Source organism: Notolabrus celidotus, chromosome 10, assembly GCF_009762535.1.
Source record: "Notolabrus celidotus isolate fNotCel1 chromosome 10, fNotCel1.pri, whole genome shotgun sequence".
In the NCBI taxonomy this organism is placed as follows: Eukaryota; Metazoa; Chordata; class Actinopteri; order Labriformes; family Labridae; genus Notolabrus; species Notolabrus celidotus.
In genome coordinates, this window is record NC_048281.1 from 9,023,527 (window position 1) to 9,036,891 (window position 13,365).

At 39.0% G+C, this 13,365-nt stretch overlaps 2 protein-coding genes across 3 annotated transcripts in view; one reads left to right on the forward strand and one right to left on the reverse strand.

Annotated features, from left to right (window-relative positions):
* Positions 1–7,462, forward strand: part of LOC117820450 (inactive dipeptidyl peptidase 10-like) — a 139,070-nt gene extending 131,608 nt beyond the window's left edge. The window contains exons 26-29 of one of the 2 annotated variants that reach the window (XM_034694224.1): positions 165–223; positions 2,183–2,255; positions 2,606–2,679; positions 3,065–7,462. In XM_034694224.1, coding sequence (XP_034550115.1) covers positions 165–223; positions 2,183–2,255; positions 2,606–2,679; positions 3,065–3,202 — 344 coding nt within the window. In that variant the 3' untranslated portion in view covers positions 3,203–7,462. The remainder of the gene's footprint in view (positions 1–164; positions 224–2,182; positions 2,256–2,605; positions 2,680–3,064) is intronic. The other variant, XM_034694225.1, reaches the window with a different exon arrangement.
* A 3,227-nt stretch (positions 7,463–10,689) lies between these two features.
* The window catches only part of LOC117820660 (inactive dipeptidyl peptidase 10-like), a 210,450-nt gene continuing 207,774 nt past the window's right edge, over positions 10,690–13,365 (reverse strand). The window contains exon 26 of the mRNA XM_034694508.1: positions 10,690–13,218. Within this exon, the coding sequence (XP_034550399.1) occupies positions 13,081–13,218 (138 nt within the window). The 3' untranslated portion in view covers positions 10,690–13,080. The remainder of the gene's footprint in view (positions 13,219–13,365) is intronic.

Below are 13,365 nucleotides of genomic sequence, written 5' to 3' on the forward strand. Positions count from 1 at the left end.
CTGACACTTTCTATTTGTCACGAGGCTCAATGTAGAGTGAAGAATTTGTATTGAAAGTCACTGGAGGTTTTATCTTGACTGAAAGTGAATGAATGAAAACAGCAGAGCCGTCTGTATAAACAACATCCCAACATTAACTATCTCTTTCTCTCCTCCTTTTAAAGGGTCGGCAGATACTGAGAAATACTTTGGCCCAGCTGCAAGACAGGATCTCAAATACCAAGTACGACTGGATTTCAGTTTTGTTTTCCAATGTTTTCTGTACAATAATTTCCCTGGGTTCATTCATGGTTAACTGATGTCATAATTTGAGTTCAATTGAAGAACACACTGTAAATTCTGGAGTAAAGATCCCACCGGCATATTAGAGGCCGTTTGCATTTGAGGATCTCCCCACAGGAAAACGCTGACAATTTATCTTTAAAAAAGTTTCCAAGCTATTTTAACACAATTACGATATATTACCATTTAACAAACATTTAAAACACACATACACAAGCTACAATGTCTTGGCTTCCTTGCTTGGTCAGGTTAAGTAACAAATCATTCCTTGTTGCATTAAACAGTCTGCATGCATGGTGTTTTTTTATTGCGTTCATCAAAATCATCAACAATTTGCAGTTTCTGTGCAGCTGTGTAACTCTCTAGTACTGTCCGTTTTCACCATGTGGAGTTTACAGTCAAGCTATTTACCTGTGCAGAAGCTGAGCTCACCTATTTTTGAGGGTGACTGCTGCTAATGACGACGCATACCCAGAACTTAAGTCAGATTTTAGCTCCATCTCTTTGTCAGAATATGGTATCACAATAAAAAACCTCCCTCTTCATCTCATACCGGTGCATCTCCCTTTTTGGAGGCAAAAATAAGTATAAAAAAGGTTTTCCTTTCGTGGCGCAGTTGGCCTAGCCATTTAAGTTCCCCCCATATACAGAGGCTATAGCTCTCATTGCAGCAGTCACTGGTTTGAATGTCATCCCCTTTGCCAGTTTTGAAAAGTTTGGATGAAAAAAAATGTTCAAATTGTTCCTGAAACTTAAAGAGGAATATTTATTGAATTGATGCAGTGTAAAACTAATTTCATTACTTAATTTATAGTCAAATCGTGTTGAAATGTGTGTATCAACATAAATACAGCAGGTATTTATTTGCAGACCTGTCAATCATAATTGTATTAAATGTAATACATTATGCATTCCATAAAGCTACATACAGTCTTTTTTATTATTTAAGAACACTTTTAAATGACATAATCAAGTATATTAAGAGTAGAAATTGGGATAATTATAAAGTATATTGTATTTTTATATATGCAACCTGCTGTATCATGATGATTGATGAATAGTTGAATGTTCCCATGGGTCCCTAGTAAATAATTATCTTTTTCTCATTGATTTCCACAAAAAATTTAACAATTCAGAGAATAAATATACAATCAATTAGGTTTTTTTACTACAAAATATGTATGACGTCGTGCAGTATGGAAAAAAATCATTTCTAGGTTTGAAATTACTTTTTTGACGGAAGCTCAAAGTTTAATAGGCAAAAAAAAAGTGTTTTATATGTTTTAGTTTGTTTGATTTGATACAAATTAAAACTCATTTATGAAAATTGCTATTTAATTTGTTTTTTGTATTAGTTGTCAGAAGGTCCAATAAACACTCCATTTTCAAAGAATTAGAATTTTCTGACAATTATTTGATGGTTCAGGCTTTACAGGGTTAAGGAAAGCTGGTGATCGTCTACAGAAAACAACCCTATTTCAGTTCCTGTTGTATTATATTAGCATGTTGTAATTGACGTAACACAGCAGATTAATTTTGCCTTCATATACAAGAATAAGCTCTTAGTGAAGTTATGGTTTACAAAGGTCTTTAGAAATGACAAGGATAACTGTTTTATTTGCAGACAGAATTACGCCTGCTTGTCTCCATTAATGTCTGTTTATACCAAACTCATTACCTCTTACCTGACGACCGTAATTCCAGTAATTCCAGTAATTCCAGTTTATCTTACTTATTAAAGTCAATATTACACATTAATTACACCACAGCTGAGTGGCGATACTTCTTTGTTTCAAGTGGAAGTGACAGTGTTTATTATTAAATTGCTTTTGACTTAGATGTTGAGCAGATAATATTACACGGCTGGAGGGTGATTTTCTTGTTCTCGACCCTGTGTCAGATTTCCAGTCTCATGGGGAACATGACGGTCCAAGAACCTGAAAACTTTCTGATCATCCACGGCACTGCAGATGGTGAGTCTACGTACGTTCACGCATTAAAGCACGGTGTGATGGTATTTATGCTCTATTAACAGGTTAGAAATCAGGTCTTATCACTAGTTCTGGTCTGAAAAGCCATTTTTATTAACCTTCCAGGTTTGTTTGACTTGACTTTTCACAAAAAAAAAAAAAAAATGAACAAAATGATGTTGCTGCTGTTTCCCTGCATGCATCATCATCTCAGCACTTTACATGCAGAACTCTGTTTGTGTACAGTAAAGGCATATCTGTGCATCGATTGTTCATCTTGTTTTTAAACCCTATCCTGTCGAGGAATTGTGCCAGTGACTTCCAGGTAACTCTCCGTGTGTTTATTTTTTCAGCCACTGTTCATTTCCAGCACTCTGCCGAGTTGGTCAAACTGCTCTCTGCATCAAATGTGAACTACACTCTGCAGGTGATTACAGCTGATTCTTCTCTGAGTCAGAGTTCATTTTTAATTTTTAAAGAATAAAAGACCTTACATGTGTTAGCGAGTCAAACGAGAATCTCTCAGATCAGGCCCACAGAGAAAGAACTGAAAAAACTGAAATGACTCCCTTTGTGGTTGAAAATTCAGCCTTGGGGCTGTTGGAAGGTGGACTTTGTTACTGAAGTGCCAAATTCACTTTTTTCAGGCATGGTGCTAAGATACCCTTATTGGCTAATACAAACAAGTCATCTCCATCAGCCACTTAGTATAAAATATGTCTTCTAAAATATCTATTTGATTTAATTTGAACTTTTCTTAAGTTCTTGTCAAATGGTAGCCACAAGACATCTTTCCTCTGCTTTCTTCTCAGATTTTTCCAGACGAAGGACACAATATTGCCTCAACAAAGAGCCAGCACTACATGCTAAACACAGTGCTCACCTTCTTCAGGCGCTGCTTTGAGGAGAAGGAGGTTGCTGCCCCGCAGACATCTAAAGAAGATGAATAACAAGCAGAGTGTCTCGCTGTGAGACAGGTTGTATGAAGAAAGCAGAGTGTAGCAACTGCAATCATGAGCCAACAAGGAGAGGCTGTTTCTGAGAGCGCTGCTATCTGTCAGAGCACTGCAAGAGCATTAGAGACGCCTCACAGACCTACAGTATGTAGATATGTAGCATTACTTTTTACCCAACCAGCGTGGTGATTCCAGGGTTTGACACTCTATAAGACTCTTGTAATGTTGCTGTGTTGATTCTACTGCTTTAGATTATATGTTTCTAATGTTTGTATCATGTACTGAGTCAACCAAGTCTTACTTCAGTTTGTCATGTAGTCACACAAATTCAAAACACAAGATAAATGTTCCTTTTTATCATGAGTCAGCACAAATTAAACAGTTTTCATTCAAAGTCAGTTGAGGACAAAGGAAATGTAACTAACATGACATGGTTTAGTGTCCTACCTACAGTATATTAATTTCTTGGCAAATCTACTTTTAAATTTGAACCAAGTCTTTAAGATTTGGGGTAAAATTGTGGTTCAAACTCATAAAAGTGATGTCAGAGTTCAATTCTGGTTGCTCACAGCATATGAACAACAGCTCTCTGGGAAGGAGAAGAGCTTTTGGGAAGAAAGTCAAGAAACTACCAATATATGCTTCAGAGTTTTTTCATTGTAGGCATGAAATACCTCCAATTAATTTACCATATTTTGAGACAACTGACTGCCATAAAAAATGTAAATGTGTATTGCATGTAAACATTCGTATACGTTATACTTTAAATGCTATTTCACAAACTGTCTTGAAACTTGGTTGACTTAGTACAAATGTCAGGGAAACAAAGAAACTAGTATTTTTCCAGTTTTTCGAGTGGTTTTTGGTGACTTCTGTAATCTACTGTGAATATTTATTTTTACTGACAGCAATTTAACTTCCTACTAAATTTTGGAAAGTCATATCACAAAACACTTTTTGGCAGGTGCCTTTACCTCATGCCCACTCAACGCAGAGCCAACATAGTAACCATAGGCTTCATTTTTAATTAGAAATAGAAGAAAGGGTATCGTCTGCATAGAGGATTACCTAAGTGTTTGCATCTTCATTAGTGGATGGTTATCGTCCTCTTGCCTGGCCGTAGGACTAAAAACACATGTCATCTGGTGGTTTAAGTTGCATGCAGTTTCTGGTTAACCACAATGTGAAACTTAAGCCCCATATGGAAAACGTCTATGTGTGCAGGAGAGGCGGAGTGATTGTAACTGTACCTCTGCTAGACAGTTGTGCTGCATGGAGCATGTATGTGGGTAATGTTTCATCCCTACTACTAATAATATCAGCCACAATAAGATACCTTTAATACATTTCACTTGTTTGGAGCAATGTCCATGTTTTTTTTCTGCAGATGCTTGTTTTTTATCCATTTCAGTGAGATATTTTATTTTTGAGTATGCTGAAAATGTTTTTGCCAACCTGATAGATATCAGCATGCTTACAAAAATATAAAGGCCTGTTTGGTTTCCAGTATGGCCATTAAAAAAAAACATAGATACAGGTACTGATGTTAGCTTTCAGGTCAAAAGTCAAATTTAGGTTAAACTTGTCCAACCAGGAGTTCTTTTGAGATTAAAATCTGTGTAGCATGGGCAGTTATGTTTACCATTTCAGCTCAGATTAAGTCATTGCAGAACCTCAGATGGACTGGCATGGACTTTAGCAGGCCTTTGCTTTTGCAGAAGGGACCAGAGTTAAAATGTAGTATGCTTCGCATATTTTTAGAGAGCAGGGGAGCAAAGTCAGTGAAAGCCTTGAAGGAAGCATGGTCGCAAAAGTAGCTGCACACTGCTGGAAGACCGCACTTAGAAACTGCATATTATATTTGTATTATATTTGTACTTGGGTAGTGTATCCACACTGCCAGTGTTTACCAGCAGCTGAATTCATAAAAGCACGATGATTCACTAGCTTCTGCTGAAACATTTTTCTCTTAAAGATTGAGACTCCTGGATATCGATTTCTATGAGACCACACTTATTTATTCTCATGGTTGTATAAGAGTGCTTTCACACCTGTAGCTTGTTTGGTAATCATTGTTCCTATTCAGATGATACTCTGATCCATTTTTGTATTTTGCCCTTAGATCTTTTTGTGTTCACACCGCAATCTTGTTAAGTGGGTCTAAGCACACATCATGTCATCATTACGTCAAAGCCTCCTTTTCCCACTGCTGAGGTAAACAAATGCCATGGATACTGGTCACACTTTGCATTGTGGGAATTCGGGTCCAACACACTACTAACGTTGGCCAGCCAACCTACCAACAAAAGAGACGTTAAGTAGCGTTAGCCTGTTGCTATTTTTATGCTAACTACCTCACTTTATGCAGATGAGTCAAGCAGTAATTTGTCTGTTTTTCACTATAAATGCACGCTCTGTGACCAGTATGAAATCTCCTCTTCTAGGTGATCTCGGCTTGCTTGTTTTGTCCCGCATCAGGGTGTGACTGATGTGTTCACTTCCGTCCCTACAACCTGGGCTAAGGGGGGAAGTGCCCCTTGTTTTGGAACATCTTCACTTAATGATCCAGAGGGGTATACTACGAAGCAAGTTCAACATATCCCAGTTATCTTCTCCTGATCCGGCTTCACTAAACTTGACAAAGGAGATCGGGCTAAACTGTTGCAGGAAGCTGGTTATCAACATGTTGAGTCAATCCAGAGCTACCATGAGCGCGTTCACATGAACGGGGTGGAGAATGCAACATGTGACCAATCACAGACAGTCTGCCGTCAGCACATCAACATGAATTTCAAACACTGCACTGATATTAGAAAAATATGAAGAAGTTAAACACATTGGCTTATCCAGATTAACTTCAACACAGCTGAGTTTGAAACATAAAGGAAGAACTGAGATAAGACAAAAACTGTTTGAATGCGCAAATTACGTCTTATTTCTCATCATTAGTGCAGATATATCAGACTATAATAACTCTGTTTATTCATCATTAGATATATCTGACTATAATAACTCTGTTTATTCATCATTAGATATATCTGACTATAATAACTCTGTTTATTCCCTGACAGTGATCTCTCTTCCTGATTGAAACTTGTGTCGTGTGTGTAAATTTTAGACGTAATATTTCAGCTGCAGCCCTGACGGTATCAAACTGAGCGCTGTGGCTAAAGGACTAATAAAAATGAGAACATGATTGAAAGAGATAAGCACGAATAGTTTTATATTTAATGCAGTAAAACAATTTAATCTGAATAATCTGACTTCAGACTATGTTTAAGTATGATGTCAGAAAAGATAATCAATAGCCTAATTGTCATCAGTATTTTATATATAAAATCATACACTGCCCGTCTCTTCTCCACTGCGGGCTTGACCGCAGTTCTCCGCCCTCCCCTCGCGATCAGCTCACAGAGCAAGCTGATTGGTCAGTGGGCGGAGTTTTCTCCAAACTGATCTCTGATCCTGAGCATAACCTGCTCCGGAACAGGTTAGGAGTTCAGCATGAGTAACCATGGTGATCTACCCTGGTAAGACAGGAACCACCTTCGTAGTACTGAAAATCCAGAGTTAACCCTGAAGTTACCTCGATAACCGCAAATCCGGCTTCAAAGTATACCCCTCAGGTGTGAAAGCACTCTAAGATAAACTACCATGAAACAAACCAACCTCCTTTTAAAGGTTTATCCGGTCTCAATTGGTCTTTTGACGTACAATGAAAAGCAATCCACATCGAAACAGATTTATTGTGGTTATCTTATCTGCAGTTACCTCCTTCAGCAATATGTTTTAAGACTAACAAGTCATCAGTGCAGGAACTAGGACTGTTTTTCATAAAATAGATTTATTTTTTAATGTAAACTTTCAAGAAACTTCATTGCAATAATACTTTGGGTTTAGTCTGAATAGTTTTAAGATATTCTTCTTCATTACACACTCTTCCTTCTGAATATTTAGGCTGGATGTAGCGTTCAACATCCCGAAAATATGAAACTGAGGAAACTAACTCGTTTTAACATAAACCTTCTCTGTACAGTGTACTTTGTCTATTGCAAGACTACTGTAGTTCTGATCTGTTTGAGCACCATAACCTTCTTTAAAAGGACATATATTCATTATCTAAAGATCTGCTGCTCACACTTCTGCACCTGCTTTATTCTGCCATATACTGTACATTCAAGTTATCATGTCAACAGACACATTTATATACTTGTCAATTTATAAGCCGGAATAAATTTCTGAACCAGAAAACGATACAGCTGTTTCCTAAATTATTCTTCAGCACAGCTACTAAAAGGACACTGTGGTAAGATTGTTTCCTCAGACTTCAAGATGTCTGAAAATAATTCATATGTGAGACAACGTGACAGACAGTTCCTTTCTATCAGCTGAGCACGTCCAAACAGGTGTGAGTTTTTCTGGCTGATTCAACACTCCTCTCAGGTTCAGACTGAGCTTCAGAGGAAGGACGAGACAGGGCAATGTCAGCCCAGGATTAGCTGCATCCATCAGCTCACTACACAGGAGAGGGAGAACGTTGTGCATGTACCGAGTCTAAAAAGTCAGAGGACTTAAATAACCCTTTTTAAATCTACATACATGATTACTGTCAGTACCACTTGAGTCCATAGAGAGGCCTGACTTTTACTCTCGGAGACTACATCTTGGCATTACATACCGACTCGAGTGTCTGCTGGTACCCTGGTAACTTCAAGGTGACTGCTCCCAGCATAAGAAGACATATTGAATTATTCTGGACAAGAAATTCAATTTTCACTCTGTTATTGAACATGCTCCACACACAGGCTGAAATATACATACACATGCACAAATAGGAGCCTATGGACATGCTCAGATGGAGAGGAGTGAGACGGGACTTCCACCAGACCCATGTCTGGTCCGTCTCAGATCCGCTGCGGTCTGGCTCCGTGCTCTCTCGTCCATCAACACCTACTGGTTGTGTTTTCAGAACGCAGCATGGAGCATGCCGTCATGTGACTGAGGTTTTCCTGCGGCAATAATAATAATAATTGACAGGTTTTATATAGCACTTTTCTTGTTACTCAAAGTCGCTAAATCAAGGATTATCCTCCTCCTCTCCTCATCCATGTTGTCTGTGGAATTTGGCTTTCAGTGTGAGGGGGTTGCATATGGAGGAGCGCCTCAAGCTGCTGGGGGTTTGTGGCTCACTCAAGCAACAGTGCCTATATGTGGTGAACTGGCATCCCTATCATAACCAGTCCTGCCTCCATATTTGAACCTGCCACCCTTCAAGTCTCATCTCAAATTCCTACACACAGAGATACTGCAAAACTACCTTAAAATGAAACTACAATGTTTTGTTTTTGTATGGGCGAAGGAATGGGATGATTTGTAAGCTTCATCAGTACTGCTATAGGCAAGTTGTTAAATACAAATGTTGGAGGTCCAGCTGTTTACATTGTCTAATAAACTAATACATTTGGGATTATAGCTTTGTAATCTAACAAATTACATAAAGTAACTTTCAGAAAATATATTTTTTTCTTCTATCTAAAAAATAAATCTGGTGTTGCCAGGATTGGATCCATTCCATTCAGTGTATTTTTCCTCTGTAAGGGATTGGACAGACCTACAACCAATCAGAGCAATGCAGAGTGTGATGTAACGCAAAACATCAGGAAATATATAGGGACACAGATGCATTTAAAAATAAATCATCCGGTTTGTTGAAAACGGCCGCAATAGCAGATTGAACTGACCTCAGTGCAGCAGAAGCTGTCCTCTTGGCTGTTTACTGAAAGACTGAAAGATGCTTCTGTGGCGTCATCTTATACACTACCAGTCAGAAGTTTGGAAACACCTTCTCATTCAAAGGTTTGTATTTATTTTAATACTTTTGTGTGAACTGTGGATTAATACCAAAGACACAAAAACTAGGAAAGAAGACATATGGAATTATTTAATTAACAAAACGTGTTAAACAAAGCAGAATATGTTTTATATTTTAGATTCTGTAAAGTAGCTCCCTTTTTCCTTCATGACAGCTTTGCACGCTCTTGGTATTCTCTCAGTCTGCTTCTTGAAGTGGTCTCCTGGAATGGTTTCTAATTAACATGAGCCTTGTCAAGAGTTCATTTGTAGAATGACTTGCCTTCTTAATGTGTTTGAGACCATCAGTTGTGTTGTTCAGAGGTAGGATTAGTACACTGGATAGCCCTATTTGACTACTGTTGTAATCCAGATTATGGCAAAACCAGATTATTTCATAGTTTTGATGTCTTCAGTATTAATCTACAATGTTGAAAATAATTAAAATAAATGAAAACCATTGAATGAGAAGGTGTGTCCAAACTTTTGACTGGTAGTTTATCATTAACTATGGAGCCACTGCATCGGTTCTCATCTCTAAGTTGTTGTGAGCTACATTTATAAAGTTTGTATAAGGGCAGTTTGCTGTAAAGTATTTCTCTTCAGGCTGAACATGACGTGATTAATGCTGAATAAACTTAATGAAAAAGCACTGTTCCATAGAGGACAGTTATAAATGAAGTTTGTCTTTACTGCAATTATTTTCCAACAAAAAAATTAAAGCGTAAATGAAAGGCTCATCTGTGTTGATGAAAAACACTGAATTAAACTGCGGCGCTTTAGATCCTGCAGATTAAAAGCTTCTGTCCTTCAGTGGAGGAACATCTGCTCGGCCGTGATGTCTGTGAGTTCAGGAGCTGATTAGTACAAACAAACACTGTTGATGTTACCTATTTGTTCAGTCTCTGACGTTTTTACACTGACACCTGCTAATTAGTGCTAACAAATAAGTGAAATGAGACCAAAAAAGGGAAATAGGAGATACGCTTGAGCTCAGATTCCTTTGATGTTCTGTTTGTGCAAGCAGCTTTTTGAAATTACATGGAAAAACCCTAAAATCCACCAACAACACAAACATGGCAAGCTGTGAAGTTGAGAGGCATCAATTAGCTGAGGTAACACCTGGCAGATTGCGAGCAGCTGTCCAGCTGTCATTCAAAGTGGACACAGACCTCATTATAAACAACTTGAAGCTCAGGTATAATCTAAACAGAGAAGTTCCCCAAATCACTCAGTTTAGAAAATTAGTTGAGAAACAGAAATTATTTTCCTGAGGGCTGTATGGGAATTTGCTCTCTCTTGGAGCCGGCATCGAGAGGCCATTTGAGGAACTGCAGGTTTTGGCACTTTTGCTTGGCTTCATTTTCAGCCCTGGGGGTCGCAGCTTGCTCTGAACAGACATTTCTTTCTGGTTGAATAATTAATGGAGGTGTCCTGAGGCCATGACAGATGACCTCGACTCCATATTGTGGTGCCTGCAGTGAAGAAACAAATGAAACATTAAATTGGAGCCCTCGGATAATTGGATCATTTGTCATCTGCAAACAATAAACCCTAAACAAATGTGACTGATTTCTCTTTCCTCTCCCTCTCTCTGCTATAGTGTGTACTCTATAAATCAGAGTGACTCTCCGGTTTTCATACTGTTTTTTTTATTATTTATAATCATCACTAGAGGACAATCACGATAACCCTTAAACCTCAACCCTGCCCTTTCCCTTTAAAACAGCAAAAAGAACAAGAACAAGCATTACAAAATCCATCCTAAGAAAATCAACAGCTGAAAGGAAAACAATCAAATCAAGTACAAGACATCCAGGTCAAATCAATCCAACCCCATAGACTAAACTATCTATGAGATGTGACATCTCAAAAATATATTTATGTACACACTCTGCTGTATTGTACTGTACAAAATGTGGCAACACTTGACACATTCCCTGTAGACATGCAAACACCTTACTGACACTGTGAAATTGTCCATCATAGGAAGTCAACCAAAATTAAAGGGAAAGTTCAGATTTCTTTGAGTGGGATTATATGAATTACTTTTCAGTAGTTACTGCATCGTATGTACCGCTGTAGTCAGGGTTGTGTGACATAGTTTTAAAGCCAAATAGAGAAGCTTCGTCCTTAAAAGAAAATAACAAATGTTCACACTATTTTTAAACTTTCATGACTTCACCTTGGGGTCAAACAGTCCTTTCTCTTGGCACAAGGTTTCTTCACTTTAGAATGTATTTTGATGCATCTTTGAATCAGATTAGCTGCTAGCATGCTATGAAGGAGACAAGATAGTTAAATAAATAAATGCTGGAAAATATGGCACCTTTCAGGACCACAGAATCTAACTTACAGACAAGACTGATTGACAGAGACGGGGTAAAAACTCTTGTTTTGAGCAGTGTCTTTCATGATGGTTGGATGCAGACGTGCTCTTCAGCCGGTGTCTCTCAGTCTTATTTTGTGTGTTCATGTTCTTGTCAGTGTAGCTAGCCATAGATGTTTAAGGCCATTATCACTCCACTGATTGCACTGATAATAAACAGTAACCAGCAGAAACACAAGCATTTACATACTGTACAATCTCTGAAAAGTAGAGTTTGCATGTGTAGGAAAAATGAACTTCTATGGTTAAAAGAAGTAAAAGCCAAAAGAAAGGACTCTCATTGATGTGAAGCACTGACAAAGTTCAACAATGTCTCAGTGTGACCTTCTTTAAGTTGCTAAACTATGTTTTCAGTCTACAGCAGGATGTCACTTAGGTTCCATGTGCTAGCACACCTGTCCTGGTGGATAAGTCCCTCATACAACTACACTTCAGAATATCCGAACTTTCCCTTTAAGCATCGCCTGCAGGTACGTACACATTTCCTGAAATATCCTAGAATATCCAGTAACAGGTCAAACTTGTCTTGACTTCGAGACAGAGGTGGAGATACAGTGAGAGATCTCCTCACACCTCATTTGGAGACTTAATGTGTCATTTCAGGAAACTATCAACAAATGTTGCATCAAGATGGAGAACTTTTGCAGTGTGGCCTTAAAGTGGATTTTCTGTATGGCCGATATCCATTACCTTCACATAAACTCATAACTTATCATAACCAGACAGCTGACGGAGGGAATCAGATACTAAACTGACTGCAATGCTGTGTCTCGAGGACCTGAGTTGACAAAAGTTAGCATGACACTGCTAATGGATGACTACCACTGCCAGCAGGTAATATTACATATGTTGTACCTCATAAGGCATTGTACATGTCTACACAAGACCCCTGTACAATAAAGTGTGACCTCTAAAGACGGTTTTCATTTAGGGTGTGCGATGGCGGGGGTTCAGCAGGAAATAGCACTTATTCAGAATCGGTTGTGGTGAACTTGGTGATAAACATGTCCGCAGAGTCTCCTTGTGCGACGATACAACAACAACCAAAGGAGAGGTGAGATCAAAGGTGTCCATCTGTGTTCTTTTCCTCCCGAGTGCTACCACAAAGGAGACTAACATGGCGAAATGGGTAAAGCCGAGAGGGGAAAAAAGAACCATGCACTTGGTTTAAGTGTTGATGACTACAACTTCAGGAAGTCTGCAGAAAGATGGAGGCAGTCTTCCGCACGCTTTGCTGAGAAACGGAGCGTCCCAAAACTGAAATGACTTTATGCTAGAGGGCAGCTCCCAGCTCCAGTCCCGGCAGGTGTCTCTGTCGTGTCCTTCAGTTATCTTGTCAACACATTTATACACAATCACACACTCATACACACACTCATACGCACATACGCACATACACACACACACACACACACACACACACACACACACACACACACACACACACACACACACACACACACACACACACACACACACACACACACACACACACACACGCTTTAAGAGCATAAGTAGCTCTAACCCAGTGTCCATGTCCGGCTAAAGACTTGGTCCAAACACGAAAGGCCTTGACGGATTTCTGCTAAACTCTTCAAGCTCTGCCAAAGGTCTGACCCTCGAAGCATCCCGCCTACTCTTCCTCCTCCTCTTCATCATCAGGTAGTGGTATTAACTCCTCCTTCAGGCACTCCCCGTAGAAGCTGGTCAGTGTGGAGTAGAGGTGCAGGCGGCTCTGCTGGGACAGAAAGTGGCCTTCGTCTGGGTAGATCTGTGGGGGGAAAGAGAGTATGGGACTGAGGATGACTGAATCTCGACTGTATCGCATCGTATCATATCGTGTCGTATCGTATTGTATCCTATGATGTTGTATCGTATTCTACCGTATCATATTGTAGCACTTAATATAGTTTGAGCT